At 42.0% G+C, this 26,442-nt stretch overlaps 1 protein-coding gene across 15 annotated transcripts in view; it reads left to right on the top strand.

Annotated features, from left to right (window-relative positions):
* The first annotated feature begins 4,310 nt into the window (after positions 1-4,310).
* The window catches only part of CAMK2D (calcium/calmodulin dependent protein kinase II delta), a 147,171-nt gene continuing 125,039 nt past the window's right edge, over positions 4,311-26,442 (top strand). For 4 of the 15 annotated variants that reach the window (XM_048509373.1, XM_048509371.1, XM_048509365.1 and 1 more), the window contains exons 1-2: positions 4,316-5,414; positions 6,912-7,006. In XM_048509373.1, coding sequence (XP_048365330.1) covers positions 5,347-5,414; positions 6,912-7,006 — 163 coding nt within the window. In that variant the 5' untranslated portion in view covers positions 4,316-5,346. Of the gene's footprint in view, positions 5,415-6,911; positions 7,007-26,442 lie in introns of all 15 variants that reach the window. The other 11 variants (XM_048509368.1, XM_048509362.1, XM_048509366.1 and 8 more) reach the window with 7 other exon arrangements.

Below are 26,442 nucleotides of genomic sequence, written 5' to 3'. Positions count from 1 at the left end.
CACGAGTTTGACACCTATGACTGAAAAAATCAGACAGATTCGTGGAGGACAGGTCCATCAATATCTCAGATGTTCGTGATCTTCTGAAAACCTGTGCTAAGAGGGAACATCAGGGAAGGCCTTGGCCTCTATAGGCTGTTTGCTGGGCTTTCAAGGTAACTGATACACCTGTGTGCGAAGTAGGATGCTGGCGTAGATGGTCCACTGGTCTGACGTAGAAAGGCTCTTCTTGCCATCCATTTTTGGAACACTCATACAAAAGCAGTTTTGAAAAACAACTGCCCTAAAAGTGCTGAAAATCACTGCAGAGTGGAAAAGGCTTTTGTGCTTCATGTGCATAGAAATCCAGAAAATAATGAAATCCATGATATCCTTTGCTACTGATTTTGCCTGTCCACCTCCCTTTTAATTGTGCAGCCTTCTGTGTCTCTCCAGGGCCTATTTCTGTTGAAACTTCTGCTGCAATTGCTATCACAATAGTTACAGTTTCCTTTTTTGTGCACAGCAAACTTAAACTATTGTCAGTTTCTGACCTTTGTCCTCCCGGATGCAATTGTATCCCTACTTATCTTTGAGGCTAGTCAGATATCTGATAATGCTTTTACACTCACACAATATTGGTAGAGTTGTAGCAGCTGGCAACTTCTTTCCTGTGCTGCTGTGAACTCTGCAAATGAGGCCTCAAAGTGGGATTGAATGTGTACGCTGCAACTCACACTCCATTGGTGGTATCGAATGAATATTTCTTCATCTGTTTTATATTATATAGAGCCTTCCCTCTGCTTCTTCCTCCTTCCCTTTTCTGCTATGCCTGCACTTGTACATCAAGGCTATGCTATCTGGCTTGCTTGCAACTCATGCACATAGGGCAGAAATACACTTTGGGATTTTAGTACAATGACAGGGATAGAGATTTTAAAAGGCAGACCAGCAGGACAGAAAAAAGGCTATGTAACCCCTGACATCTTTTCCAGTTGAAAAATCACATTCCCTAAGCCAATCTACCTGCCTTGATGAAAAAAACACACATATCTGTATGTTTTTCTCCATTGGGATAAAAGTAATTTGGAGTGGCAGGGGCAACTATTCTAAGAAAATGGTGCAAGAGAGTTTGCTATTCTCCTCCAATACCCATGGTTAAAATAACCCCTGGGGAAAACAATTATGGAACTACGTGTGATTCTGCCTTCACTGCTATGGTTAACATGTGTCTCAGCTGAGGTATATCAGGCTATGGGTGGAGGTTGAGCCCTTTTCAGTCCTGGTTGAGGTGGCTCACACTAATAAATCAAAATCAAACAGACACTAAAACAATAATAACAAGCCATACCTATAAAAACGTATCAATAAAAATGCCTATAAAAGCAACCCAGGGAATAACACATAAAATGGAGTCATCTAAACTGTGTTGTCAAAACAGACTTCAGATTCCAGGCCTTGAGGATGATCTTTTTAAAAAATGCTGGAATTACACTCTCCCATAACTTATAACTTTTTGATTTGGGCTCTCTCCAATACCCCAAGAAGTGTGGCTGTTTTACAAGGTCACTGCTTAAGAAACTACCCTAATTGCCTGGCATGAAAAACCCTCAACTTCTAACATTATGATACTCAGAGGGCTAAAGGATTTATTGAAGGGCAAGTTTTCTTGAACTATAGCCTACTTCACAGTTGCTAAATAGAGACCCAGAGGGGAAAAAATGTAAACAGTATGGACAAAATGCAATGAAATTCAAGATATAGTAAATTACATTTCTCTGTACAGCACACATAAGTAAATAAATCTGTCAACTGAAGTAAAACTTCATGCATATTTAAATGCTACCTTTCCTGGGTCGATTCTGCACAGCATAATAATAATGGGTTACATCTGTTATTTTTGAATCCAGGTCTATTTTATTCAGTTTTTGTCCTTCATGTGAGTGCCTGTTTTCTGTGAAGGAAACAATGCATTTTCTTTCTGTCCCTTTGCACAAACCCTCCCTTTTTGACAATGCAAAGCATTGCCTGCAAGACAATTGGTGCAATCATCCCATTTTTCCTGCTTCCTGATTGGCTGTTCCATCACCACAGTCCCCCTTCTGCCTGCTCCCACCCTCTGCTAAGCTTCCAATTGGTGGAGAATCTACAGCAACTCTGGGAGCCCAAGCAGGACCTCCCCCTTCCATTTCTACAGCGTGGAAAAATAGTTTAGGGCTTTGAAACCACAAACAAGCATGCAACACCCCCCCCCTTAACTTTGTGATATACAAAATAATAAAATCTGTCCAAAAAGGAAGCAAAGCAATATGTCCCATTCACATCCAAAGCTGGGTATCTGCTTGGCTATGTGCTCTTAGCACCCCCCCAAAAAGAAAATAATGTGGGGCCATCCATTTGCTGTGAATCTGTTGCATTACACATTTGGGTGAAATGGTGCTCACAGTTGCTGTCAAGGGGAGAAAACATGCTTGAGGTGTCCTTTCTGAAATGGCGGGCTATCACATTGGTTGACAGCCCAGTAGAAATGAAACTGACATAACAAAGGCAGGAAAACAGGAGGGGGGGAATAAAGTGATTTGACACCCGTCCCGTTCACCTGGTAGAAGGTTCAACCTGGCATTTTTCAAAAAAGACCGCGATTTTGGCAATTTTTGGAAAACTGGGTTGAGGGAAATATAGTGCGTCAATCCCGCTTTGGGGACGGGACCCATGCGAAGTTCTTCCCCAAACTGAGATATTTCCCTTTGTCAACCCATAATATTTGTACTGTGCAGAATCAACCCTTGTGCTTTAAGGCAACTTACAAGTAACAATTAAGTTACAATTCAAATGAACAGAATGAATCTCAAGATAACTACATTCCTTCTAAAGATCTTTCAGAACCAGATATTTTGCAAGCATTACTCGCCCCGAATCTAGGTACTAACAGCAAAAAAACCCCTGCTTTACTTTTCTAAAGCAGCCTTATTTCTCTCTCTCGCTCTCTCCTGCTCTTTCCCCCCCATCAATTCACAGCTGATTTATGGTGTTTTCAAGCTTAGAGTTGTTCAGAGGTTTTCCATTGCCTAACACACCATGTTGCAACCCTGGTATTCTTTGGAGGTCTCCCATCCAAATTCTTGCCAGGGTTAATGCCGAGAGTGTGTGACTGACTCAAGATCACCCAATAATTTTTCATGGCACGAGGGCTGAACCTGGGTTTCCAATCCTAGTTCAACACTTTTACCACTACACACTGGCTTTCGTTTGTCTCTTAGCCCTGTGGAAAAATGACATCCGTATTGACACATTTTATGAGCCCATGTCTTCTGCCTTCTTGTTACCTGCTTACTATCCTTATAGTAGTTTTTTCCCCAGCACTTGGGCCAAAAAGGATGCCTGTTGCTGATCTAAGAGGAACTCTGATCTTTGTTTGTAACAGACAACACATGATAAAACTACACAAGATGCTTGTATTTTCACTCAAGAATCCTGGTAAATCTAATTCCCTATATGTTAACAGAGAAGCAATCCCACTCAGTTCAATGGGTCATGGTGCAGTCAGGTAATTTTAGACCCCAGATGTAGTGGTATTATGGGCCCCCTCTTGAAATGGAAATGTATACTTCTGAAGCAGTCTGCTTTAGGGACTTTCACCCAAGTCCTGCCTTGACACATCACTGTCAGTGCCAGTGTACAGTCCGGCTTAAACCCCAACTCAAGCTGTAGTTCTAGGGTCATGTAAGTGGTAATGAACCCCCAAGATTCCAGTGGTGGGGGGAGGGGCGGGAATGCATAGGACCAGACTGTAAATCTTATAATAGCAAACTACTTTTCAGGTCATCTATGATAAAGCCATAGCTAAATATAAACCACTTAGCTCTTAGTGTGCTGCTGGTTTTTCTGATGGCTGACAGGCTATATTTCCATAAGGCAAACCATCAAGCAGAGAGAACACCATGCATTTATTATTCAAATAGGATTATCTGTCTAGAGAGGGATGTGCAGGCTTAAATGGATGCAGCGCTTTCCTGAGCGCAGGAACACTTCCCCGCAGCCACCAGCTCTAATCCCAGTTCCCACAAGGGAAACATCACCCCACCCTGCTTCATTAAAAAAAAGTCCAGCTGTCTCGCGAGAGCCTGGAAGCTGCATAATCTCCTCTCCCCCCGCCCCAAATTCCAGCAGCGTGGAGCGCACGAGGTACCGTGTCGATTATGACGCCACTGGATGGAACGCAGGGGAGGGCGGACGTCATCGCTCAGAGGGTGGGGCGTCTTCACTCCCACCTAAGGGGAGGGGAAGGCGTGCTAGCGGGTTGCTAAACCTTCGCCTTTGGGCAGTAGCGGCTAAGAGATGGAGCTGAAAGGCTTTGAAGGGCTACGTAAAGAGCGCTTCGTTTGGCGGAAAGCCACTGTACGTGTGGACCAGAGAAACCACAATGTGCCTTTCTTAACGTGCGCTTTTGAGCCCACCTTGTGCTTCAGACGATCACCCCGGAATGACCCTGTGTTCCAGTGTTCACGGATCCTCCATCTCCCTTGAAAACCAAGAGGCCGCGCTGGCGGATTCCTAGCAAAATCCCTCGCTGGCCATCCTACCTTCCCCCAACCCCAACCTTCCTTCCGCGCTTGGGCCATTTGTGGGTCATCCAAGGCCGGGCAGGCAAGATCGGGCAGCCCGGCTGCGCCCGGCCAGGCAAAACCACTGCCCAGCTGTCGCTAGAGGGAGGCATGGTACAGAGAGACGGCAGGAGAAGGAGGCGGCGGCAGCAGCAGCCAGGAAAGCGGCTGCTGCTGGAGGAAGAGAGGGCAGGAAAGAGAAGCTTGACCCGGCGCTTGCCCAGGCTTCTTGGATCCGAGCTGTAAGGGAGCGGTGGCGGGAGCAGCGCCTCCACCGAAACTTCGCGTCCCCCGGGAGGAATAACAGCCGTCGAGCAAGTGGCGCCTGGAAAGGGCAGCCCGACCCGTCCTCGCCAATCCTGCTTCCCTTCGCTCCGCTTTCATTCTTCCCCTGCCCTGGGGAGCTGCACCTCCCGCCTTCCTCGGCTGGTCTGTGGTTTCCCTTGCTGGACGGCTCTCGCCGTGTAGCCAGCTGGGTCGGCAGGATCGCCCAAAGGTAGGGAGGGAGGGGGGCGATCGGAGGAGAAGCCCGCCTCTGCCTGCCTGCCTGCCTGCCTGCCTGCCTTCCCCTCCCTCCCCCCGCCAGCCAGGCAGCCGGGGAAGTACGAGGAAACCTGGCGGGAGCGCGACAGGGACGCGCCCGGAGGAGGAGAAGCGCCTCTGCCCTCCCATCTCGCCGCCTTCCCGCCCCCCTCCCTGCCCCGCTTTTCCTCCTTCCCTTCCTGCCAGGCGCCAGCAGCAGCAACAGCAGCCAGCCGGGCTCATGATGGCTTCAACCACCACCTGCACCCGCTTCACCGACGAGTATCAGCTCTTCGAGGAGCTGGGGAAGTAAGTGGCGGCCGGACGGGCAGAGCCACGGCGGGCAGCCTCCTCCCGCTGGGCAACTGGAGGGTCAGGCGGGAAGGGGGGGCGGCGGCGGGAGGACGGGAAACGGAGGGCGTCGGAGCGGCGGCTTTGACAGATGGGGCGAAGGGGCTGGGAGCGGAGCTCTGCCCTGGGTGAGACCTTGGCAGTGGGGCAGGGCATCGCTAAGCGGCTTTTTGCCCCAGGAGCTTCCGGGGGGGGGGGAGAGAGAAGGCTTGAACTGGGGAAAGGGTCAACTGTCTGCTTCAATCTGAAAAATTCTACATGCTATATAGAATTATAGAGGGGTCACAGCTCTTCCCCCCCGCCCTCTATTCGGCATGCCACTCTCCTTGAAGCCTTGTGCAGTTCAGTGCCTCGTTTATTGAGGCAGAAAGTTGGTCTGGGCTTGTGTGTATTTATGCACACACATGTATACAAATCCAGATGTATAAACATCTTGCACTTTTTTTCCCCTGGGAGGAAGGATGAGCTGAAGATCAGGTCTCCCGCCCCTCCCCCTCCCTACATGTTGTTTATGAAGAATTGCCCGGGCTCTTCTGATCTTGCCAGGGTCAATCTTCTTGTCTGCTTCAACGGCATACGGGCAAAGGTGTGCTCCACCGTTCTGGCCCCTGCTCAGGGTGGAGGGGCCACGGAAGGGAGGGAACCGAAAATGACGACATGTGCCCCCGGGCAGCGTGGGTGGCTTACATTTTGATGTTGCCCAGTAAATCAGCCGCCCAAAATCTGCCAGTGGTGAGACAGGCAATTGTTAACTCAAGTCTTCGGAAATATAATATGCTCATTGTTATATGCCGGGAGTGCATTGACTGTCTTGGCACACCGTATCCCTTTTTTTTTCATCTCCTCCTTTCCCCCCTCCCCATTGAAAAAAATGCTATGAATTCAGCACTGTGTAATTTTGTTATATAAATGACTTGAGAATGCTTGACCGGATGAAAGAATAGTATTAACATGGGGAACTTGTAGCAAAATCTAATTTAATTCTCTTTTCTGCAGGGGTAATGGCAAACCAATGCTCTAGCTCAGAACCTGGTCTATTAAGGTTTATTGCATCCTTGGCACTCTAGTGAGATCTGAGTGTTTATGCTTTAAATAAACTCCCAAATCTTTTCTCTTTTTTTATACATTCCATCACAAATGATATATATTATCATTTTCTTTCTGAGTCTGAGGACACTGTGTGAAAATGGACACAAATTCTGCACATTAAAGCTGTCACTTATAATTAGAGGTACATTTTGATAGTCTGTTTAATGATGTGGCTTATGCTCACATTTTTAAATACCTTTTTCTGTTGCAGTCCGTCACGTTAAGGCTGATTGCCGTGTCCTGCTCATTCTCCTGCCTCCTGAATTGATCCTCTTCAGATCAGTTCATACACTCAGAATTACAAGACCATTTTCCTAAGAGCATAGCCCACTAGAAACTGACTTCTCTATGTTTACTGGCTTACAGGGGGGCGTTCTCGGTGGTGAGAAGATGTATGAAAATCACTACGGGACAAGAATATGCTGCCAAAATCATCAACACTAAAAAGCTGTCAGCAAGGGGTGGGTATTTGTCAATGAATCTGGAGTATATTTTAGCAGTTGTAAGCAAACTCTCATATTTGAGCATATTGACTAGGTGGATGCAAAACAAACCCTGCTTTATCTCACTCTATGTGTTGTCAGACTATATATTTCTTCATCTTTTTATATGAAAGTGATTAGGTTGCTGGTAATACTAGTTACAGATTGTACTTATTGCATAATTATTTAGACTTCACATCCTGTGTTGTTTGGTTAATCGCTTGTATACTGTTTTGTTAAAAAAAAATACAAATATTTGAGAATTTAAAGGAAATGCCAGATAGTTGCATGTGTGTATATGTTAATAGACCACATTTTTTTCACGTAGTCTTGTGACATTGGCTGGATTGCCTGCAGTGTTAGGCAGACATACTGTTTTGACTTGTAGTGTAGGCTTGAAATGAACCCTGTCATTTTGAGGAAATAAGTTGGTGTGTGTATGTGTTTACTGTAGCTTTTACAGGAGAAAAGTAGGTCAAATCTTAATTGAATCACTCTCTTCTATTGTATTTACACATGAATTTAATTCACTATGGCATATTTAATGAGAAAAAAAAACCCTTGAGAAAGAAATGACCTGCTTCCCTAACTCTAACATTTTGGTTGGAAACAGCTGATAAAATTTTAGAAGCCAAATGGCCTTGTTTAAAACAAGTATTTTCACATTTCTCATTTCTTTGACTAGTATTTCACAGTGATTGTGTGTGCAAAGTTGTTCAATGCCCAGTGTGTTTTGAAGAGCTGTTTGTTTCTCCTGAGGGAGGTCCCTAGAAATGAATGGAACTTGGATGAGAGTATGCGTTCATCTTGTTTCCGTGTTGCATGTAGAGAAATTCCCAGTGGATTACATCCTATATGTATACATTTTGTCTGTTTGGCCTAATGAAAGTAGGTCTCTTGGTGGTATATTCTTGGTAAATCCACACTGAAGTGCTTGTATGAGGATGCAGAGGATTTAAGGATTATTCTCTGTTAACATCTGTACTTTCATGTTAATTTCGGGCCTTTTTGTGAGTGTAGGAATGAAAGAAACTGTTTGTTCCTCTGAAAACCTTTTATTTATGTTCTGGTTTTGCCTTTTTAAATAGCAGCGGCAACTTGAGGTGAGCATCTGCTGCCTTGAATTTATATTTTTTATGAGCCAGCTTTATCGCCAAGCTATCTTAGTACCTTTAACTTGTCAAGCAGCAATGTGTGGAGAGCCAGATTCTCATGCTGCCGACTACACTCTGATCCTACTTGGGAGTAGGTTTCATTGAATTACATAGAATTTCTTGCCCAATTCCATTTGTGTTTATTCCGAAATAATTCCACTGTATTCAGTAGGTTGCATTTCCATGCAAATAGTCATAACCTTTCAGTCTTATTCTCACTTTTTGTGTCAGTATATGTTTGGTTTTTTTTAGAAGGGTGGAGTTGTCTTTGGGACTAAGTTCTCAGCTTTTGTCATTTTTAATTGTATGTGGTTATTTTGTTTTCATCTGTTAGACAGTCGAAGTGATACGGTGTATCTTAACTTTATCTATGCACTTAATTTGTTATTAAGCCAGATACTTCTGTCTGTGCAGTTATACTTGAGGTATAGAATCCTGCTTGTATTCTGTGTGCAGTATTTATTACATTGAATCAGTAAGGATTTTATAGAACATTTTGGAGGTTGCTTAAACAATTGGGACAAATCTTTGTTGCAATAAACATTTATTTATTTCTTTATACTCCCCTTTTCTCATCAGTGGGGATCCAAATTGACTTACAGTGGTCTTCCACTTTATCTTCGCAATTACCCTATGAGGCAAGTTAAGCTAAGGGAGTAGGACTGGCCCAAGGTCACCTAGCAAGCTTCCATGGCTGCATGGGGATTCGAACCTGGATCTCTCAGATCAGTGATGGCGAACCTATGGCACGGGTGCCGGAGGTGGCACTCGGAGCCCTCCCTGTGGGCATGCGCACACAGAGTTTGTCATGTGGGGGGCAGAAAATCACTACCCCCCACACACATATCTAGGCTGGCCTGGGCCACTGAGCACAACATGTGCGCACCGCAGTGAGCAGGGAGGACTTGGCTGGTGGGCCTGGTGCCTGTGCTCTGAGTGGCTGCTGCCCGAGGGGGGGGGGGCGCAGAGGAGGCAGAAATGCTAGAGAGGCACAGAGCAGTGTGCAAGGGACTTGCTGGAGGCTGGCTCCTGCTTGAGCCGGTGGGGCGGAAGAAGAGGGAGCCAACCGTTTTTTCTAAACCAAAGCCTCATCATTCAGGTTAAATTGCCAGGTTGGCACTTTGTGATAGATAAGTGGGGTTTGGGTTGCAATTTGGGCACTCGATCTCAAAAAGGTTTGCCATCATTGTCCCAGATCTTAGTCAGACATTCTGACTATTATTATACCACACTGGCACTGTGAGCTACACAGGCCTGTATAACTCAAAAGTATATATATGCCATTACCGAAAATGATGTGAAGACATGCCAACTTTTATTTATTTGATGTAACGCATTTAACCTAGCCAGTTGTTTTTCCTTAGTAACATCAAACAGAAATCTTTCTTCAGCAGCACCAATAATTTGGTTTTGATGTTTTGATAAGCCACAGTTATGTACTCACACCAATGCAAATACTTTTAAAGAAATTGATTCCCTTTTTGGGATTGGGTGAGCAGATTTGTATCCTGTAATTGAAAGGCTGCTGCTTTATCAGACTATACAGAAAGCTTTAACAGACAGGTCATTTTAACTCCCTGCACCCCTGATTGCTTAAAATGAGTAAACATGTCTCTTGAGCTCCCCACAATAACCCCCAGATCCTAGTTAGTTATTGCTATTTCAGAACCCATCAGTGTAAATTGTAAATACAAATATATGCTTTTTAATTCTTTTGCCTTGCTATGCATCGTTTTACACTTACTTATGATAAACTTCATTTCCTTAAGTCCTGCATTTCTTAACGGAGCCAACCACTGTATGGTACTTGGTTGAAGGATTTGATAGTGAAGTCAAAACAGCAACTACAACAAAACAACTATAACCACTTTTTCTGGCCTACATCAGAGGGAAAGAAGTGGAATAGTGAGGTCAGTGGGTGGAAAAGAGAAAAAATGGGGATTCGGTAAAATTTAATGCAGTTGATATAATGACCAGCAAAGGTGGAAAAGTACATTTCAGAGTGTTGCCAGTTGGAGAGAGAAATGAGGCAGATTATAATAATACATGTTTGGTTTAGATATTTGTCCTTTAGTGGCACATTTGACAGCTGCTTATTTTTAATCTCTTGCATGCTCGCTCCAAAAGAGATATGAAACTGAAAATGATATGCATTGAATTTTAAATATGCAGTGTTCTGGGTACAGAAAATAGTCTGTGCCATCTCTTGTAAAGAAGTTCATTGGGGTCCATCCAAATGTAGATCGGAGTACAGTGTCTGATACCCTGAATTCTTTGAATGAAGTCAGAGATAACCTGCGCAAAATAACCGAACCACCCTGCCAGGCACGAACGTGCTCCTCTGTGTCCTTTGTTATTATGACATCCTCAAATAGAAGGGACAGTTCCACGCAATGAAGCAAGGAGGCCAGAATGTTCTGTTTGCGTTGCTTGATCAGTGATGGTTCATTCAAATGAAGAAGTCATTGCGAGGTCTCGAAGTCATCAAGCAATAAATATGCATGGGTGAACAAGTCTTAAAACACTGTGAATGTTAACTGTTACAAAAGTGTTTGTGCGTGCACAAGCTTGCATGCTTGAATGCAAAAAAACCAGTACTTTTATCTGAAAAAAATGTCAGCATCATTTTAAAACGGACCCTTTAATTGACACCTTGTGGGAGTTTTTTTGTTTTCTTATGGCACAGTGTATATCAATAAAGGCTTCTTGCTCAGGTGTTTGCAGTGATTCTAAAACCATGTTTTGTTTAAGTTTTTTCCTCCCAACGGCAAGGCGTTTTAAGAAGGGAATATAATTTATAACTTGTTTCTGGGCATCCTGAGGGCATACTCTCTGTGTCTCCCGATAGCTAGAGGCTACTGTAAAAATCACAAGGGTAAATCAAGGTGCTCTGGCTCTGTTCTTCCATCAGTATTCTGTCTTTCTTGTAGATTTCAGATGTTGTGTCATGATCTCAGTAACACCTAGGCATTTACAGTTTTGTACGCTTGCTCGAACACTTGTGTGCACAACCCTCATAGTGTACAATGTGGCTGAGCGTACAAGCTGTCATTCTACATCTACATTTGACCTTTGAAGATTTATTTCCTAAATAATAAAATATCATGTTCCCAGAAGATCCCTAGTGCTGCTTAATTCATAGTGTACTGACGACATAAGCAAACTCTGCCAGGGAAGCCAGCTGGATGACTCTGGTCCAGTCACTCTCTTTTGGCCTAACATACTTAACAGGGTTGTTGTTAGGAGAAAATGGAGGAGAGAACCTTGTACACTCTCTAAGCTCTTTGGAGAACAGATAGGATAAAAGTGCGCTCAATAAATAAATGAGAGGGAGCTTTGTAAAAACAGAAGTGCAACTCACAGAAGCTCAGACTAGAATAAATGTTGTTAGTCTTTAAGGTGCCACTGAATTTTTGTTTGATTTGTCTAAAAACAGCCTTTTGAATGAACTGAGAAGGCCTACGGATAAGATAGCAGCTCATGGCAGATTGTTTCCATGGCACTTTCTGATTACTTAATTGAATTTTATTGTTCCCCACCCTTCCTGAGGGCAGCGTTCATAGTACTCCTACCTTATTCTCACAATTGGCCCAAGGTCACTCCGTGAGTTTCTTGGAAGAGTGGAGATTTCAGGCTGGGCCTTCACAGCGTTATGCTGTGTTACTCTGTGTTAAGTACATTTACTAGTGCGGCTAGAAAAGATTTATTCAGGAGGAATAAGACAAAGGGAACAAGAGTCTTTTGACTTTTTCCTTTCTTGTCCCCCCTTCTCAGTTTTCCTGTCCCCTCTCTCTTACACTGCTCCTTCTTTCTTGTCTGTTGCTCTTCAACCTTGGGAATAAGTCACCTCTGAAGGAAGGAAACTGCAAACCTTCTCAACAGAGTAGAAAAAAAGGGTAATGGGAAGGAGAAAGATAGATCTTGATTGGTGCTGGAGTGTAGTTTGCATTATCTCAGGCTTGGAGGAAGGGTACTATAGGTTGTGCTTCCTACAAGGCCAGACTGAAACCTGCTAGCAGCAATTGAGGTGTTCAGTCAGTACTGGCCTTTGCATCAATTCCTGTTTTTTGCTGAGGAAAAGCAGTATGTTCTTCAGAGCCACTGTCCAATTAAGGATAAATAATATCACACTGCTCTCCAAAGTGGGGAATATTCCATCTAGAATTGACTGGGAACTAATGTGGAACATGATTTATTTTGTGCCTTCTTCCCTGCCTTTTTTCAAGAATGTGAGGTATGATTGCATGGTTCTCCTTCCATTTTATTCTCACTACAGCCCTTTGAGGCAGTGTTGTGTAGTGGTTAAGATAAGAGATTAGGACCTTGGCAGCGTGCTGAGTAACCTTGGGCTAGCCACACACTATCAGCCCTGACCCTCTGTTCAGTGGAGGCGAACTTGTTGGTGGTCCCCCGCCCCTCTATGATGCGGCTAGCCTCCACCAGGGCCATGGCTTTTACGGCCCTGTCCCCCGCTGGTGGAACGCTCTTTCTCCAGCTGTTAGGGCCCTGCAGGACCTTGGGGTGTTACACAGGGCCTGCAAAACTGAGCTGTTCCACTTGGCTTGGGGGGGGGGGCTGGCCGCTGAGCTGCCACCACTTCCTGATGCCCATGTACCATATGTTTCTCTTCGGCTGTTTGCCAGTCCCCTCCCAGGGTTAAGACTGGACACCATCCATTAAATTGTGGGTGGGTTGTATTGCTGCTACTGATTTTATTGGTTTTATGTATTTTAATGATACTATTTGATGTTTTTGTATTTTGTATTTGTATACCGCTCTGAGCCCCTTGGGGGAGAGCGGTTTATTAAGTTGAATAATAATAGTAATAGTAGTAATAGTAGTAGGATGAAAGGCCTCCAAGGAATACCAGGGTTGTGATGGGGAGGCAGACAATGGCAAACCACCTCCAAAAGTCCCTTGCTTTGAAAACTCATACATAAACTAAGAATACTAACTGGGCCCAGGTCATCCAGTAAGTTTCATGGTAAGTAGGGATTTGAACTTGGGTCTCTTTGGTCTTTGTCCAGCACTGTCACCATTACAACACATATGTAGTCACAGGTTGGTGATTTCAGTGTAGGATACCTTCAGTATTGGAAATTGTTTTGGTTTTCCAAAACTCTTACAACAAAGAAACTTCTCTTTCATCTGTGCAAATGGACCGCCTGGAACAGGAATAGATTTCTGTTCCAAAGATTCTATAGTTTAGATGTCTATAAGGAAAGAAGGCAGGGAACAACTACTGCTGTACACATAGATGTCACTTAATTATGGAACACATTTCACTTTCCAAAGCCACCATCCAAGGAAATAAAGCTCTGTTTCCCCCGAAAATCCTGGAACAAGCTGGAATGAGGCAGAGACGCTATCCTGGGGCTGATGCCTGAGAGCTATCTACCCGAATGAGTTGTGAGAGAGTACAGTGCTCCCTTGCTCTGAGAAGCTTACAGTCTCAAATTTAGACATAATGGAGAGAGTGCAAAGGGAAAGGTGGGGGCCATGATGAATGCGGAAAGAACATTTATTCATTCTAAACACATATATAACAATTTCACTTTCATGTTATACAAAATGACATGGAATTTCCTCTGAAGCTAATCCCAGTTCCACTGCCATTATTCACTGGAGTGTCTGAGGAGGGTGAAGTGCGATTAAAGACTGAAGTGGAGGAAGGAGCTACCCCCCTCCCCCAATGAAGTGCCTTTCACTTGCTGAAGCCAAGACTGCTGGTTTTTTTTCCCTCAGGGGCCTCGTAAAGCTCAGTGGTTTCACATCTTCTCTGCTGTTTTTACTTAATGCATATTCTCTTGCCTGTCAGTGCCCAGCGTTCTCATTAGTTTCCAATTAAAACAAAACAACATCTTCATTAGGCCTCCTGTCAAGAAGATCAGTGGATTGAAGCCTTGTCCTGTTCCTGAAGCCAGGGGTCTACCTTATACTGTGAGTCCTGGTCATCCCCAAAACCAGGACTTGTGTGTTTTAGAAAGCCTAATTAATTACTTGCTGGTAGGCCCAGGCTAGCCTGTTCTTATCAGATTTTTAGCATTTAAGCAGGGTTGATCCTGTTTAATACTTGGAAGAGAGACCACCAAGGAAGTCCAGAGTTGCTGTGCAGAGGCAGGTAATGACAAACCACTCAGAACGTCTCTTGCCTTGAAAGCACTGTGGGGTTCACCGTACATTGGGTGTGGCTGGGCAGCATTTCACACTATCACAATTGGGAAATCCAGACTGGAAAATTGCTGAAGATTTGGGGCAGTGCCTGAGAACAGTTGGATTTGAGGAGGGATTTCCCCAGATTATTTGTGGTACACCATACAGCTTGCTTTCCAAAGCTGCTACTTTTTCCAGGGGTCTGGAGACCAGCTGTAATTAGGAACTTAATATTATTACAAAGTAATAAATCTATATAAGATTTAAGTATTATTTGATAAGCGTTAAGTAAGATTGTAGGTCTAGGAAAGTTAGGCCATAGAGTGTGCAGTGTAGTTTGGCTTAGCTAAGAAGTGCCTTTAGTATTAAATGCAATCTGTCTGAGAGTTCTGTATGACTTTATAGAATGGCCTTGAAGACCCTGCTGTATTATGACTAGCCCAGAGCTACCCCTTGAGTTTTGATGGCAGAGTGGGAATTCAAACCTGGGATATTCAGTTGTAATTAGGGATGTAAACCTCTAAGTGGAACCTTGGGTTTTCCTGAAATTACAGTTTATCTCCAAACTCCAGAGATGCCTTCCCCAGGATAAAGGGGATGCTTTGGAGGGTGGACTCTATGGCATTTTACCCCACTGACCTCTCTGTTCCCCCAGGCTTCACCCCCAAATCTTCAGGAGTTTATCAACCTTGAGGTGGCAGGGCTACCATCACTGGTGGCTAGAGGGGACCTGACAATCCTAGTTGTTGTTCCAGAAGGACTCCTGGCCTCACTTGGAGATTGACAACCCTCCCTTTCTGATATTGCATTGGTTCTTTATAAATGGCCAGCCATGCTCTCAGGAATCATTGATCACAGTAATGTTGACCTGTCATAGAAGCAAGGCTGGATTAAATGTGACAATCCTTAGGAATCAGTCAGGCACTGTTTAGAATACTTGAGATTGTGTCAGCATTATCAGATTTACAGCAGACTTTGGGTTGGATCTTGTGATTCTGTTCTGCAACAGCAATGCTTTCCTGGGGTTCAGGAAACATTGTGCCAGTGGAAGAGGCTCTTGTTCCAGTGAAAGGTTTCCTGGGGTGGAGGAAGGTGCCACCATTAATAGAGCAGATTGATTGTTTAAAAATATTAATAATCCATACTGTTAGTTGAAAATGCCAGAGGCTTTTAAAACATATGTGTAATCTGCAAGAACGTCTTCTAATAAAACTATTAAAAATCGCATAAAATAGCATCAAGTAGTAGTTTCTTGTAAAACAGTATCTAGCATCATAACAACTGAGGAAAATTAAATATAATAAAACAAAAGACCAAGGGAATAATAGTAAAATAGCAAGAAAGTAAATAGAGATTATATTTTGTGTGTGTTGTGGGGAACCTAACAGAATTCCTGGAATCTAAACTTCAATTCTTGTGCAAACTAATGCAGGAAAGGAATTTCAAAGTTCCTGTTCTGGGAAACCCCTATGTATGTTCCTGTCTCTTTATCTTTGAAGGTTGTGAAATGCAGAACAGGGCTTCTAGAAGATTGTAATTGATAGGCAAATTCATACGTGTTCCTTTGAAAACAGACTGTTGATAACTTGTTCTCTTAAGTATCAATTTTATTATTTTCTGTTTTCATTTTCCTTTTCTTCTTGGGTTAAGAAAATTCTTGGTGCGAAGGCAATTTTTTAAAATCAGTTGTAGCTGTGGAGAGACTCACACATTTTTCAGGCATGCATGTATTTATAAATACACTCATAAGTCCAGGATTTTGCAATAAATTAATGTGTTGGGATGTATGTATAAGGAAACAGCTGCTATATCTGTTTTCATCACACAATTCACTGATGTGGCTTGAATGCAGGAAAGGGCTTGGTTAAGCTCTCCAGACAGTTAGCTAGAAGATCTGTTTAGAATATATTGGTATCCATCCATGTGCTTAAAGACAAAATACGTACTCCATTCTATGTCTCTTGGGTTTTGTAATGAGGACCAGGCGCACTTTTAAAGGCTGCTTCATGATTTAGTATTCCACCCATATATATTTTGCTACTTGGCAATCTGCACGTTAGTGGCATTTTCTGTTTTACGTGTGGAAGTAACTACCAAGCTAAAAGAAATGCATATGTTGTGTAAATATTTCATGTGATGTTTAACATTTTTAATAATGGTATTAAAAATAGGAAGGGGCAAAGCCCTAAATGAAAAATGTTTAAGAGCAAAAGATCTGGGAGAGAGAGAGAAAGAGAGAGAGAATGAATTAACAAACAGTGCAGAGCATATATATTTGAAGAGCTTTGAGTTTTTGTATGAAGTTTTGTATCTTTTGAAGAACTGAGGATTCTGTGACGTTCATGCAGCTAAGAACACTTCAAGAGTTAAGGATGTTTTGCAAGGGAGTCAATTTTGTAACAATTGTTTGTCCTGGAAAAGATGACATAGCTTGAAATACCTGAAAGTGTCTGAAACTTGACTGGGGGTGTGGGCGGAGCTTTAGGAAGAATTACAGCTGCAGTGGAGGAGGCATCTTAGGAAATGAAGACTGATTTATGAGACCATGGTAATACATACAGCTGGTCTACAGTCGCCATTGTTTTCAGCTTGTTGGTGGTAATTCTTGTCTCCTCCCAAATTGCTCCCTTAGCTGCATCTTTTGTGTTTTGCTAGAAAAGCACTGACCTTTCAGAGATGATTATATGCTGGAGAAATGACATACCGTTATGGTTCAAATCATGGCTGCCTCCGACCATACTTAGGATGCACCACTGATATAGCTTAGCCCTAAAGCTTTGCTTGAGTAGCAAAACGAGTCTGACCGGAGTTCATTTATGGTTGTGTTGACACAACTGGGAAAGAGTCTTCCTGTAGAGTAGCACTGCAAACCAGCTTCCTTTCCCTGCCACCTCCCCCCCCCCCCACCTCCAGAACTTGCAGCACCAAGGTAATGACTATCATGTTGTGAAATTGCAGCAACAAAATCGTAGTCTTGATAGTTTCCCAAATGCTTTGAAAAACAGAGTTCTGGTCATTGTTTTGGGTTGGTTCAACAATCAAGAGATGACCAAACCTGACTTCCCAAGCCCCCAGAGACCCAACAGGAAACCTTTGAGCTTTTCTGATAGTGTTGCTGCTGTAAATGTTGGCCATGGTAGACAGATGAAATTTACTCTTGTGAGCAGTTACTCACTGTGCATATGTACTCTATTGGAGACTGTGCCACCCAAGTGTAGATGTTAATTGCATTTTGAAGACTGTAGATTTTCCTGTTCCTGAAGGTAAAAATTAACTTCACAATCTCTGGCAGCGCTTAGATAGTGCAGCTTTGCATGAAAGTGTGAAGACTAACTTCTTGGCTACAGAATGAAAAAAAAATCATTTGTTCATGAAGCCTAACTATGCAGAAAGGTATGAACGGTGTCAATAAAGGAACATAATTATTTATTCTTGTATCAGTCATGTTAGAATCCAGTCTCATGTGTTGTGTTTGCATCAAGATTTATAGTTAGTTAGGCCTTAGCCAACCAGCTTCCAGGTTCTTTCTGTTGTTTTTGTGGTAGGCTAAGGCATGTGAAGAGAATGAAACCCACAGACTCTTCCTGTAACCTAAGAGCACCTGCTTTGTTCACAGGCTGCTGATCTTGACAGATGGCCAAAAAAGACACACAGTGTTTTCATGTTTGCATGTGTAAATTTAGCAAAGTGAATGCCAGTCTTTGGCCCATTTCTTCATTTGAACATTCTCAACAGTTGAGACGAGAGACAGCTCCCTTCTGTATACTTTCTGCTTTCTGCACCATTACCTGCCATGTGTAGCATGCTTTGCATAGGTAATTTGAAAACTTGGAAGGATTACACAAAAGAGCTGCCACACCCTTTCCATTTTCTTCAGACAGTTGTATGCTTTGGAATTCAAACAGTCATAGCAAGTAGTAATCTCTTGTGTAACTGTATGCTTTAAGTTAATCGTGCCTTGAAGTTAAATGAAACGTCTGCTTTGGGTCAAACGAACTCATAATTCCAGCCTGTCAATTTATGCTTGCAAGTGCACTGTAGAACCATCTCTGTGCTTACATATTAAGGGTGTTTATATCTCTCTTCCTCTCTGTCTGATCCCAGTGCTAGTGCAGATCTTTTGTAAGTCAGAGTGTTTATGCAATAGCAGATGAAGTAGATGTTATCTTATGGATGGAATATTTACTGTGGGATTTCCCCCACGCTTTCTGCATTGTTTTTATGCTTGAGGCCGGTCTATTCCTGTTTTAAGAAAAGATTTAGCAACTCAAGGATTTTTCTTTACAAATGTTTTTCAGTGATGAAGCAAAATCTCCCTTATTCTTTGACAGAATTGTATGTTTGTGAAGGTGATGCTAACTGCTCATCTTTGCCAAGTAGATCACCGCCAGGAATTGGGTGTTTCTCCTTGGAAGTGGCATTTTCTTGGATCCCAGCTATGCATCTGTTTTGTTACTGTGAGTTAGTCTCCCTGCATGGTTAACTGTGGAAGCCATTCTTTGCTTTGTGTGGGGCTTGGTCTCCAGGCAAAACAAGGAAATGCAATCAAAAAATGGGCAACAAAGCAAATGTGCATATTCAAATTTCATAAGATTTGCATTGATGGATGTCTTGTTATAATACCATCTGTGTGCATTCCAATGTCTGTCTAAAAATGGTCAACACTCCAGAAATCTGCTCGAAACATATTTACATGCTCTACATGCGTACAAATAACAGCTTTCCAGTGGAGACGCTTTTTTTTTTTTGCTTTCTATTTTATGTTTTGCTTTCTAGTTTATGGCAACTTATTTCTTTAGGTTTGCTTTGATTAATGAGACCAGAAAAGCTCTCTGAATGATTATTATTCATTTCAGAAACTCATAAAATCTTCTCATTTTATGTATATATTAAAGAAATTACCCATCATGACTGGAATCTAAAATGCACTGCTCTACAAGGTGGACATACCCAAAAGAATTCTGAATCTGTATTTCTAGACCTGACACTTTTTATGATGCCAGGTAGAAAACCATTTTTGCCCCACAGTAAACCTTTTTTTTTTTGCAGCAATGGCAGCAACTTTGTTAAAAATATGGAGATCTGTTTTTCCACAAAAAAGTGGATGGGAAAATGGATATAAGCTAGGAACTCTTGTTTATTATTTATTTTATTTATGTTCTGCCTTTCCCCACTATTCTCCATTCCTCTGTCCCATCCATAAAACAGCCCTATGCAGTAAGTTCGGTTGAGAGTGTGTGAGTGGCCCAACATGTTCCCATGGTAGGATGTCGATCTGAACCTTGGTCTCCCAAATCCTAGTCCAACCTTCTACATCACACTGGCTCACATAGTGTGACATATTTATTGTGGAAGTATTTGGAGGAGACGGGTCTAGTAGGGAGAGGTAGTGTTCTGTGCAGGCACCAGGTCATCATTGACCCATGGGGTGATGTCACATCATGATGTTTCCTAGGCAGATTGTGTTTTACAGGCTGGTTTGTCATTGCCTTCCTCAGTCATCTACACTACTCAGTCATCTACACTTCAGTCATCTACACTTTAGCAAACTGGGTACTCTTTGGAAGGATGGAAGGCTGAATCTATCTTGAGTGGGCTCCCTGAAACTGATTTCTGTTGGAATCGAACTGATGCCGTGAACAGAGCTTTGATGCAGTTTTCCACTCTGTGCCATGAGGCTCCTAGGACCAGTGCCTGTATCCAAATCCCCCAAATGGTAGTCTGCATCATAAAAGAGTCCTAAACTTGCCAGGCTCTGTAAAGACTATGCGATGTGAGCATCGATTCAGCCATTCATAATCTAATTTTGTAAGTAGACTGATTTCTTAGCAACCTTTTGACATTTTTTTCTGAATTTAATCATAGGCAGTAGCTGTTTATTGGGGGGGGGGGTTAATAGCCTATGTTGTGATTGCAGGTGTTGCTGTCTTGATCACATTGCATATTCATATAGCTGTAGGCATAGATGGGGCTTCTACATCATCTCCATATTTAATGATCTGGCGTGATCTGCAGTGTCAAAGGTTTCATCTACATTTTAAACCTTTAAGAGATGGGTTGGTGATTTAATGAAAGCAAGGAAGACGTCAGAGGCGCAGAGTTGCATTGCATAGCAAGCTGGAATTATGGTAGGATTTTCTTCTGGTTCATAAAGTCATAGAAACATAGAGTTGGAAAAGATCTCCAATGTTTTCTAGTCCAATTCCCTGCACAGTGCAGGAAATTTACAACTGCTCCCCCCCCCCCCATGCCCCCAGTGATCACTGCGCCATGCACAGAAAATGGGGAGAAAACCCTTTAGGATCCATGGCCAGTTTGGCCTGGAAAAAAATTATTTCCTGATCCTAAAATGGCACTACCCTGGGTATGTACGAAAGGGCTATGAGAGCTGAGCACTGGCTCATGCCTTCCTGCTCTCCCCCTCATGATCTGCCTAAGTTTACAGAATCAGTATTGCTGCCAAATGGTGATTTAGTCTCTGCTTAAAACCTCTAAAGGAGGAGAGCCCACCATCTCCTGAGAAAGCCCAGTCCGCTGAGGAACTGTTATAACTGTCAGAAAGTTCATTATTATTAATATCACAACTGCCAGCTCTTCAGCTGGTTGTTGGCCTTTCATTACAATTCAATCCTCACTCAGATGCCTACGACATTGTGATTTCATCAGTTATAGTATTCATGTGGATCCAGCAGGGCTGCCTTCTGAATTTGACCAATGTTGATTTTGTCTATTTGAAAATGTTTCAAGTACCACCCCAGTGTTTTCGGAATGGCACCCAGTGTGCCAGTTACCACTGGGACAGCCTCAGCTGGTTTGTGCCATAGTCACTGAATCTCGATTTTCAAATTGTAGTATTTAGTGACCTTCTTGTGTTCTTTTTCAACGACCCTGCTGCCCCAGGTACTTTATGTCAATGATGGTCACTTTCTTGTCTTCGATTACTGTGATGTCTGGTGTATTAAGTGCCAACACTTTGTCTGTTTGGATTCAAAAGTCCTGCATGATCTTGACCTTCTCATTTTCTGTGACTTTCTCTGGACAATGTTCCCACCAGTTTTCAGCTGTCCTAATGTTGTAATTCTTGCATAAATTCCAATGGATCATCTTGGCCACTGAGTTGTGCCTCTGCTTGTACTCAGTCTGGGCGGTCTTCTTGTAGCAGCTGAGTACATGATCAACAGTTTCATCAGATTCCTTGCACAATATAATAACATTAATAATTTGATTTATAAACTGCTCTCCCTGTAAACATCAGAGTGGTATATAACAATAAATTAGGTGACAACTCTTCTGATTTAATTTCAACATTAGTTGAGGTCTGACCTTCTGGGGCAACAGAAAATAACTTTGCACCATCCTCTCTATATGACATCCCTTCTAATACTTGAGAATGATTCTTTTATTACCTCTCAGTTGTTTCCTCTCCAGGCTCATGTTTGCATTTGATGGGATCTGAGCCCTGGGTTGGATTGTACTGCTGGTTTGTGTGGAGGATAGGAGACAGCGATTTTCATTAATTCTCCACTCCAACAGCAGAATGCCTATTTTCCCCTCATGTTGCTCCTGGAAGTCCCCTGTCCCCTCGAATGGCATTTGAGATGGCATTTTGGCCTTCAGGTGGGGGGTGAGAATAAGCAAATCAGACTTTGCTGCTCTCAGCAGAAATTACTGCTAGATCCAAACTAGTATTTGAATGTTTATGATGCTGGATTTTGTGATACTGTGTTTATGCTTTTGTCAGCTGCAGGAAAGATAAAGTAGAATTTAAAAGTTAAAAAAAACTTTGCACCAGATTTGTGGTGCCACTTGGGTTTTCCAGGGACAAAAAAACCCTGATTAGGTGGTAAACTGCTGCCTGGACAGTTCAGATTACTGATGGGGGATCCAGATGTTTGAATGCTCTTTCACCTGCCCTTTTCTAATGATGCAATGCTGTCAAAGTAGAGTTATATTGTCTGTGTCCATTTAAAGCAGTGAGCTTGGTACAGTTAGCTCTGCTAAGGATGACAAAGAAAACTAGCACGTCAGGCAGAAATCTGTACTAGAAGGTTCTTGTTCCTGCTTTAAGCACTACACCAGACTGGAATTATTACTCCTAATGGTGTTGGAGTGTCATCTGTGATGCAGAAGAACATACCCAAACACACTTCATCCTCTGTTTTCGTATATTTTTTCAAAATATTTCTCTGTCACATTAACAATGTAACATAAGGGAACATTCTAAGACAGGTCAATTGTATCAGTTTGTCAGTTTCATTCCACATGAAAGGTGTCAAGTTAAAAAAAGATGCAGCGTGTCTGCAGTTAGGAGTAAATGAAATTGACATTGGAAATTGCATTTTCAGGTCCAAATTGACACGGGACTGCCCCAGTAACAATGATGCTCTACTACATCACCAAGGGGGAGCATAAAATGGCTACAGGGGAGGTTGGGCAACAGATAAGGGCCAGGTGTTTTGTGGCATAGAAAAATGAAGACCTTTTTAATATGATTGCATGCTCAAGGGATTGGAAAGGGATTGGGAATTGCTTGGAAAGGGATTGGGAAAAATAGCGACAAAAGTGCTCAGGAAAACAATGGAGGAAAAATGAAGAGAAATATTTCATGATCCAAATGGAGGAAAAATGTGCTGAATTCAAAGAAGAAAGCATTCGGCAGCAAGATATGTTGTAAGCAATTCACGTGGATAAGGTGAAAGAAATAAGCAGTTCTTACCACATTTTGTTATCTAGCTGTCTCCTGAAATTTGATTTGATTCCAGGGAAAAAAACTTTTCCCCCATTATCATAAATGAAAATATATTTGAAAATATAAATGAAAATATATCTTGGATCGGTGAGAAGCTCTATATTATCAAACGTCTGTATTGCTGAGCAAATTTTTTAATAGATTACTTTGACTTGCTGCGATACTTTTCAAATCCCACCCCATATCCATTTAATTTAATTATTATTAAATCTAGTTTCAAGACCACCATACTAACTTTCCAATTTTTTTTTAGAATGGAAGAGAGGCTTTTCAAGATATTAAATGCATGGAAGGCTTGAATAAGTGTATTACAGTGCAATCTTAAGGAGAGTTACTCCAGACTTTCAATGAGCTAGAGTCAATCGGCATAGAATTGTGCTGCTAAATGAAATCGCCTTCTTACTGTGTATCTGCTATATTGTACCCACGCAAGGACAACAGCTTATATTGCTGTAGAAAGCCCAAACACTGGTCAACTCTTGTGTACTACAAAATGTCACGTTGCAGTTAAATAAATCTTACCTTTTTTATTGCCTGTTTCACCTTTTAGTGTGTAAGTAGGAAAAGGAGCATTACAGTGGGACATGACGTTTTTGTCCTAATCAATGTTTAAAGCCAATTAGATAGCCAGAGTGGTTTCCCCATTGCTGATGCAGATGCAGAAGGAGCATAGTGATAATGGGTTTTTCGGCCATTTCCCTGCCCCATCCCCCCAACAGTGACTACTCACTGTCCCCATGGCCACTGGGGTTTTCACAACTTATTTAGAAAATTGGCAATAGATTATGGCTATATCAGTATACCATTGTAACAGTATGTGTAACCATTTTTCCTAAGTCCCTGCTTGTATTTTTTTTAAAGTCTCTAGTGTATTCCATTGAAGAGATACGCTTTTCCCTTATATTTCTGCGAGGGGGATAGAGACATACTCTTTTTTTTAAAAAAAATGAAAGCTGGGGATTTAGATAACTTGTAATGCATATTGGTTAAATGGTATATTGGAACAACAGTATTCTAGTGCCAATTTTGTTTTAATTAAAAGCCCTCCAGTGGCAGATGAAGGATATGGCTTCCACAGGGACAGTGCAGGGAAAATGGCTGCCTTCTAGGTGGGAAAATCCAAACAGCAGACTTTGCTGATATTTTTCCCACGTCTTCAAACACTGATGGGAAAAAACTGGTACTCAGGTAACCACGTGCTGTGGAGAAACAAGGGAAAAACCACTTTCCTGACACCATGGAGTCTGGAGGAGATAATCTGTATGGAAGTGGCTTGGTTCATGTGTTTAGAAATAAATGGTTTGACTTAGTGAATCCAAAACAAAGTTATATTGTGCTAAATCTGTTGAAGTCAATTGGCTTAGATGTATGTAACTCTGTTTAGGATTGTACTGTTAATGATATGGGTTTAATAAGATGATCTTTCAGGAGATCAGACGCTTACTCCCTAGAACGTTCTGTTGCATTTTAAAAAGTAATTAAGGCAGAAAAATACCAGCTCAGAAATTTTTAAGATATGAGTGGGTCACCATATATGACTGATAAATTTTGTTTGGCTTGGTAGCTAATAATTGGACCATATTGTGCTGTCTAGTTATTGAAAGGTAAAGTTGAGTTAAAGAAAAGTGTTATACCTCACAGGGTGTTTGTTGTGAGGCGGGAAGGGCAAGGAGATTGTCAGCCCCTTTGAGTCTCCTGCAGGAGAGAAAGGGGGGATATAAATCCAAACTCTTCTTCTTCTTCTATAAAAAGGTACAGATGGCCATAGCCTCTGATTGAAGTATTATATACACCATACTGTTTTTTTTAAGAGGTCCCAGTATTCATAAATAAGTGAGCCAGGTTCTACCAATCCTCCCCTTGAGACTTGAAGGGTCCCCCAAGAAAGGTGTTGGTATTTATGAGTGCCATCACAGAAAGGACCTAAATTCATACACAGAGAGAGAATTGTTTAACTGGACTGTGTAAGTGAAGCAGTATCTTTCTTCACTGTCTTCAGTGTTTACGTGCGAGCATTGGAGGGGAAGCAAGACAAAAGCAGTTGTTTCCACCACAGAAATGTAATTTGAGATTTGACAGGATAACTTTCAACAGCCTGCTGCCTCTGTCACCTCCCCACAAGGTCGAGTGGAACCTGCTGTGAAAACAGCCTCATGAAATATAACTAAAGGAGAAGTGCTTCTCTTGAGCTTTGGTCTTCAGTTTTGCTGTTTTTGCATTTCACATAATTTCTGAGGCAGAGGTCAACAAATTCCTTTTCACGGGTTTTGAATTCAACAACATAAAGTTGAACACAGTCTGAAGAAACAGTATACCTATGTTTGTTTTGGATTGTAATGTTTTGGCATCATAAGAGATATTAATTAATGGGCTCATTATTAACTTTTGGATTTATCAGCCTTTTAAAACCTGTGGAGCCCTGAGGTGTATGAATGGATACCTGTTTCTTGCAACAGACCGGTGGAAGAACGAGAAGGACAGGTCTTTCTACAAAATTCTGTTGATCCTTTTAAAGAAGTAAATATTTCAGCTGTACAAGGAATAAGGAGTGACCTGGAAGTTAGTTGCTGAGTAATGTAGAGATTCTTTTACAAAATGCATATGTTTTCTACTGTGGCCTTTAGGAAACTGTTGTGTTCCAGTCAGAACAAATGTAATGTACTGAGCAGCATCAATTGTAGTATGTAACAAAAGCATTTGGCTTGGATTACTAGAGGGATTCATGCCAACAAGAGGAAAGTTTATGCCTTAGTTGAACTAAAATAGAGAGGAAAAGTAAGGCTAAAGAGGTTGTGGTAGAATATATTCCTCAATTTTAGGCACATATAAATCCATGTATCTCATCACATTCCAAGAAACAGTAAAAACATTTGCTCAGCACTTCTTACTTTTTTATAGAACTGCCACAGAGATGATAGAAAATGGGTGCCAAATTTCTTTCTTTTGTTTCCATCTAAAGAAAAACTGAAAATATAAAACAGGAATTGTGAGGTAAAGTGTATTTACATTTGTTTGCTATATTAATTAGTCACATTCCAAAAAAATTCAGAAATGACACACAGAACTGCACAGCTGTAGAATTTAATAGTTACAAAACCCTTAAATTTAATTAAAACCATGACAAATAGGTAAATGAAACACAGTATAAAATCAAACCTGCCAATTAAAAGCTCTGGAAACAAACTCTGGAATCAAACAAAAAAGATCATTGGTGAAATGCTTGTAAAAGATAAGGCCTATCAAACTGTTTGGGACAAAGAATTACAGATTTCTGGGGCAGCTACAGAGAAGACTATCAACGTATCCTGAAAGGATTATATTTATCTTAAAATAAGGTTGTTCCAGCGATCTCAGTGCAT

The sequence above is a fragment of the Sphaerodactylus townsendi genome, linkage group LG10 (assembly GCF_021028975.2).
Source record: "Sphaerodactylus townsendi isolate TG3544 linkage group LG10, MPM_Stown_v2.3, whole genome shotgun sequence".
Classification (NCBI taxonomy): Eukaryota; Metazoa; Chordata; class Lepidosauria; order Squamata; family Sphaerodactylidae; genus Sphaerodactylus; species Sphaerodactylus townsendi.
The sequence above is the reverse complement of the archived record's forward strand: the minus strand, read 5'-3'. Positions and strand labels throughout refer to the sequence as shown.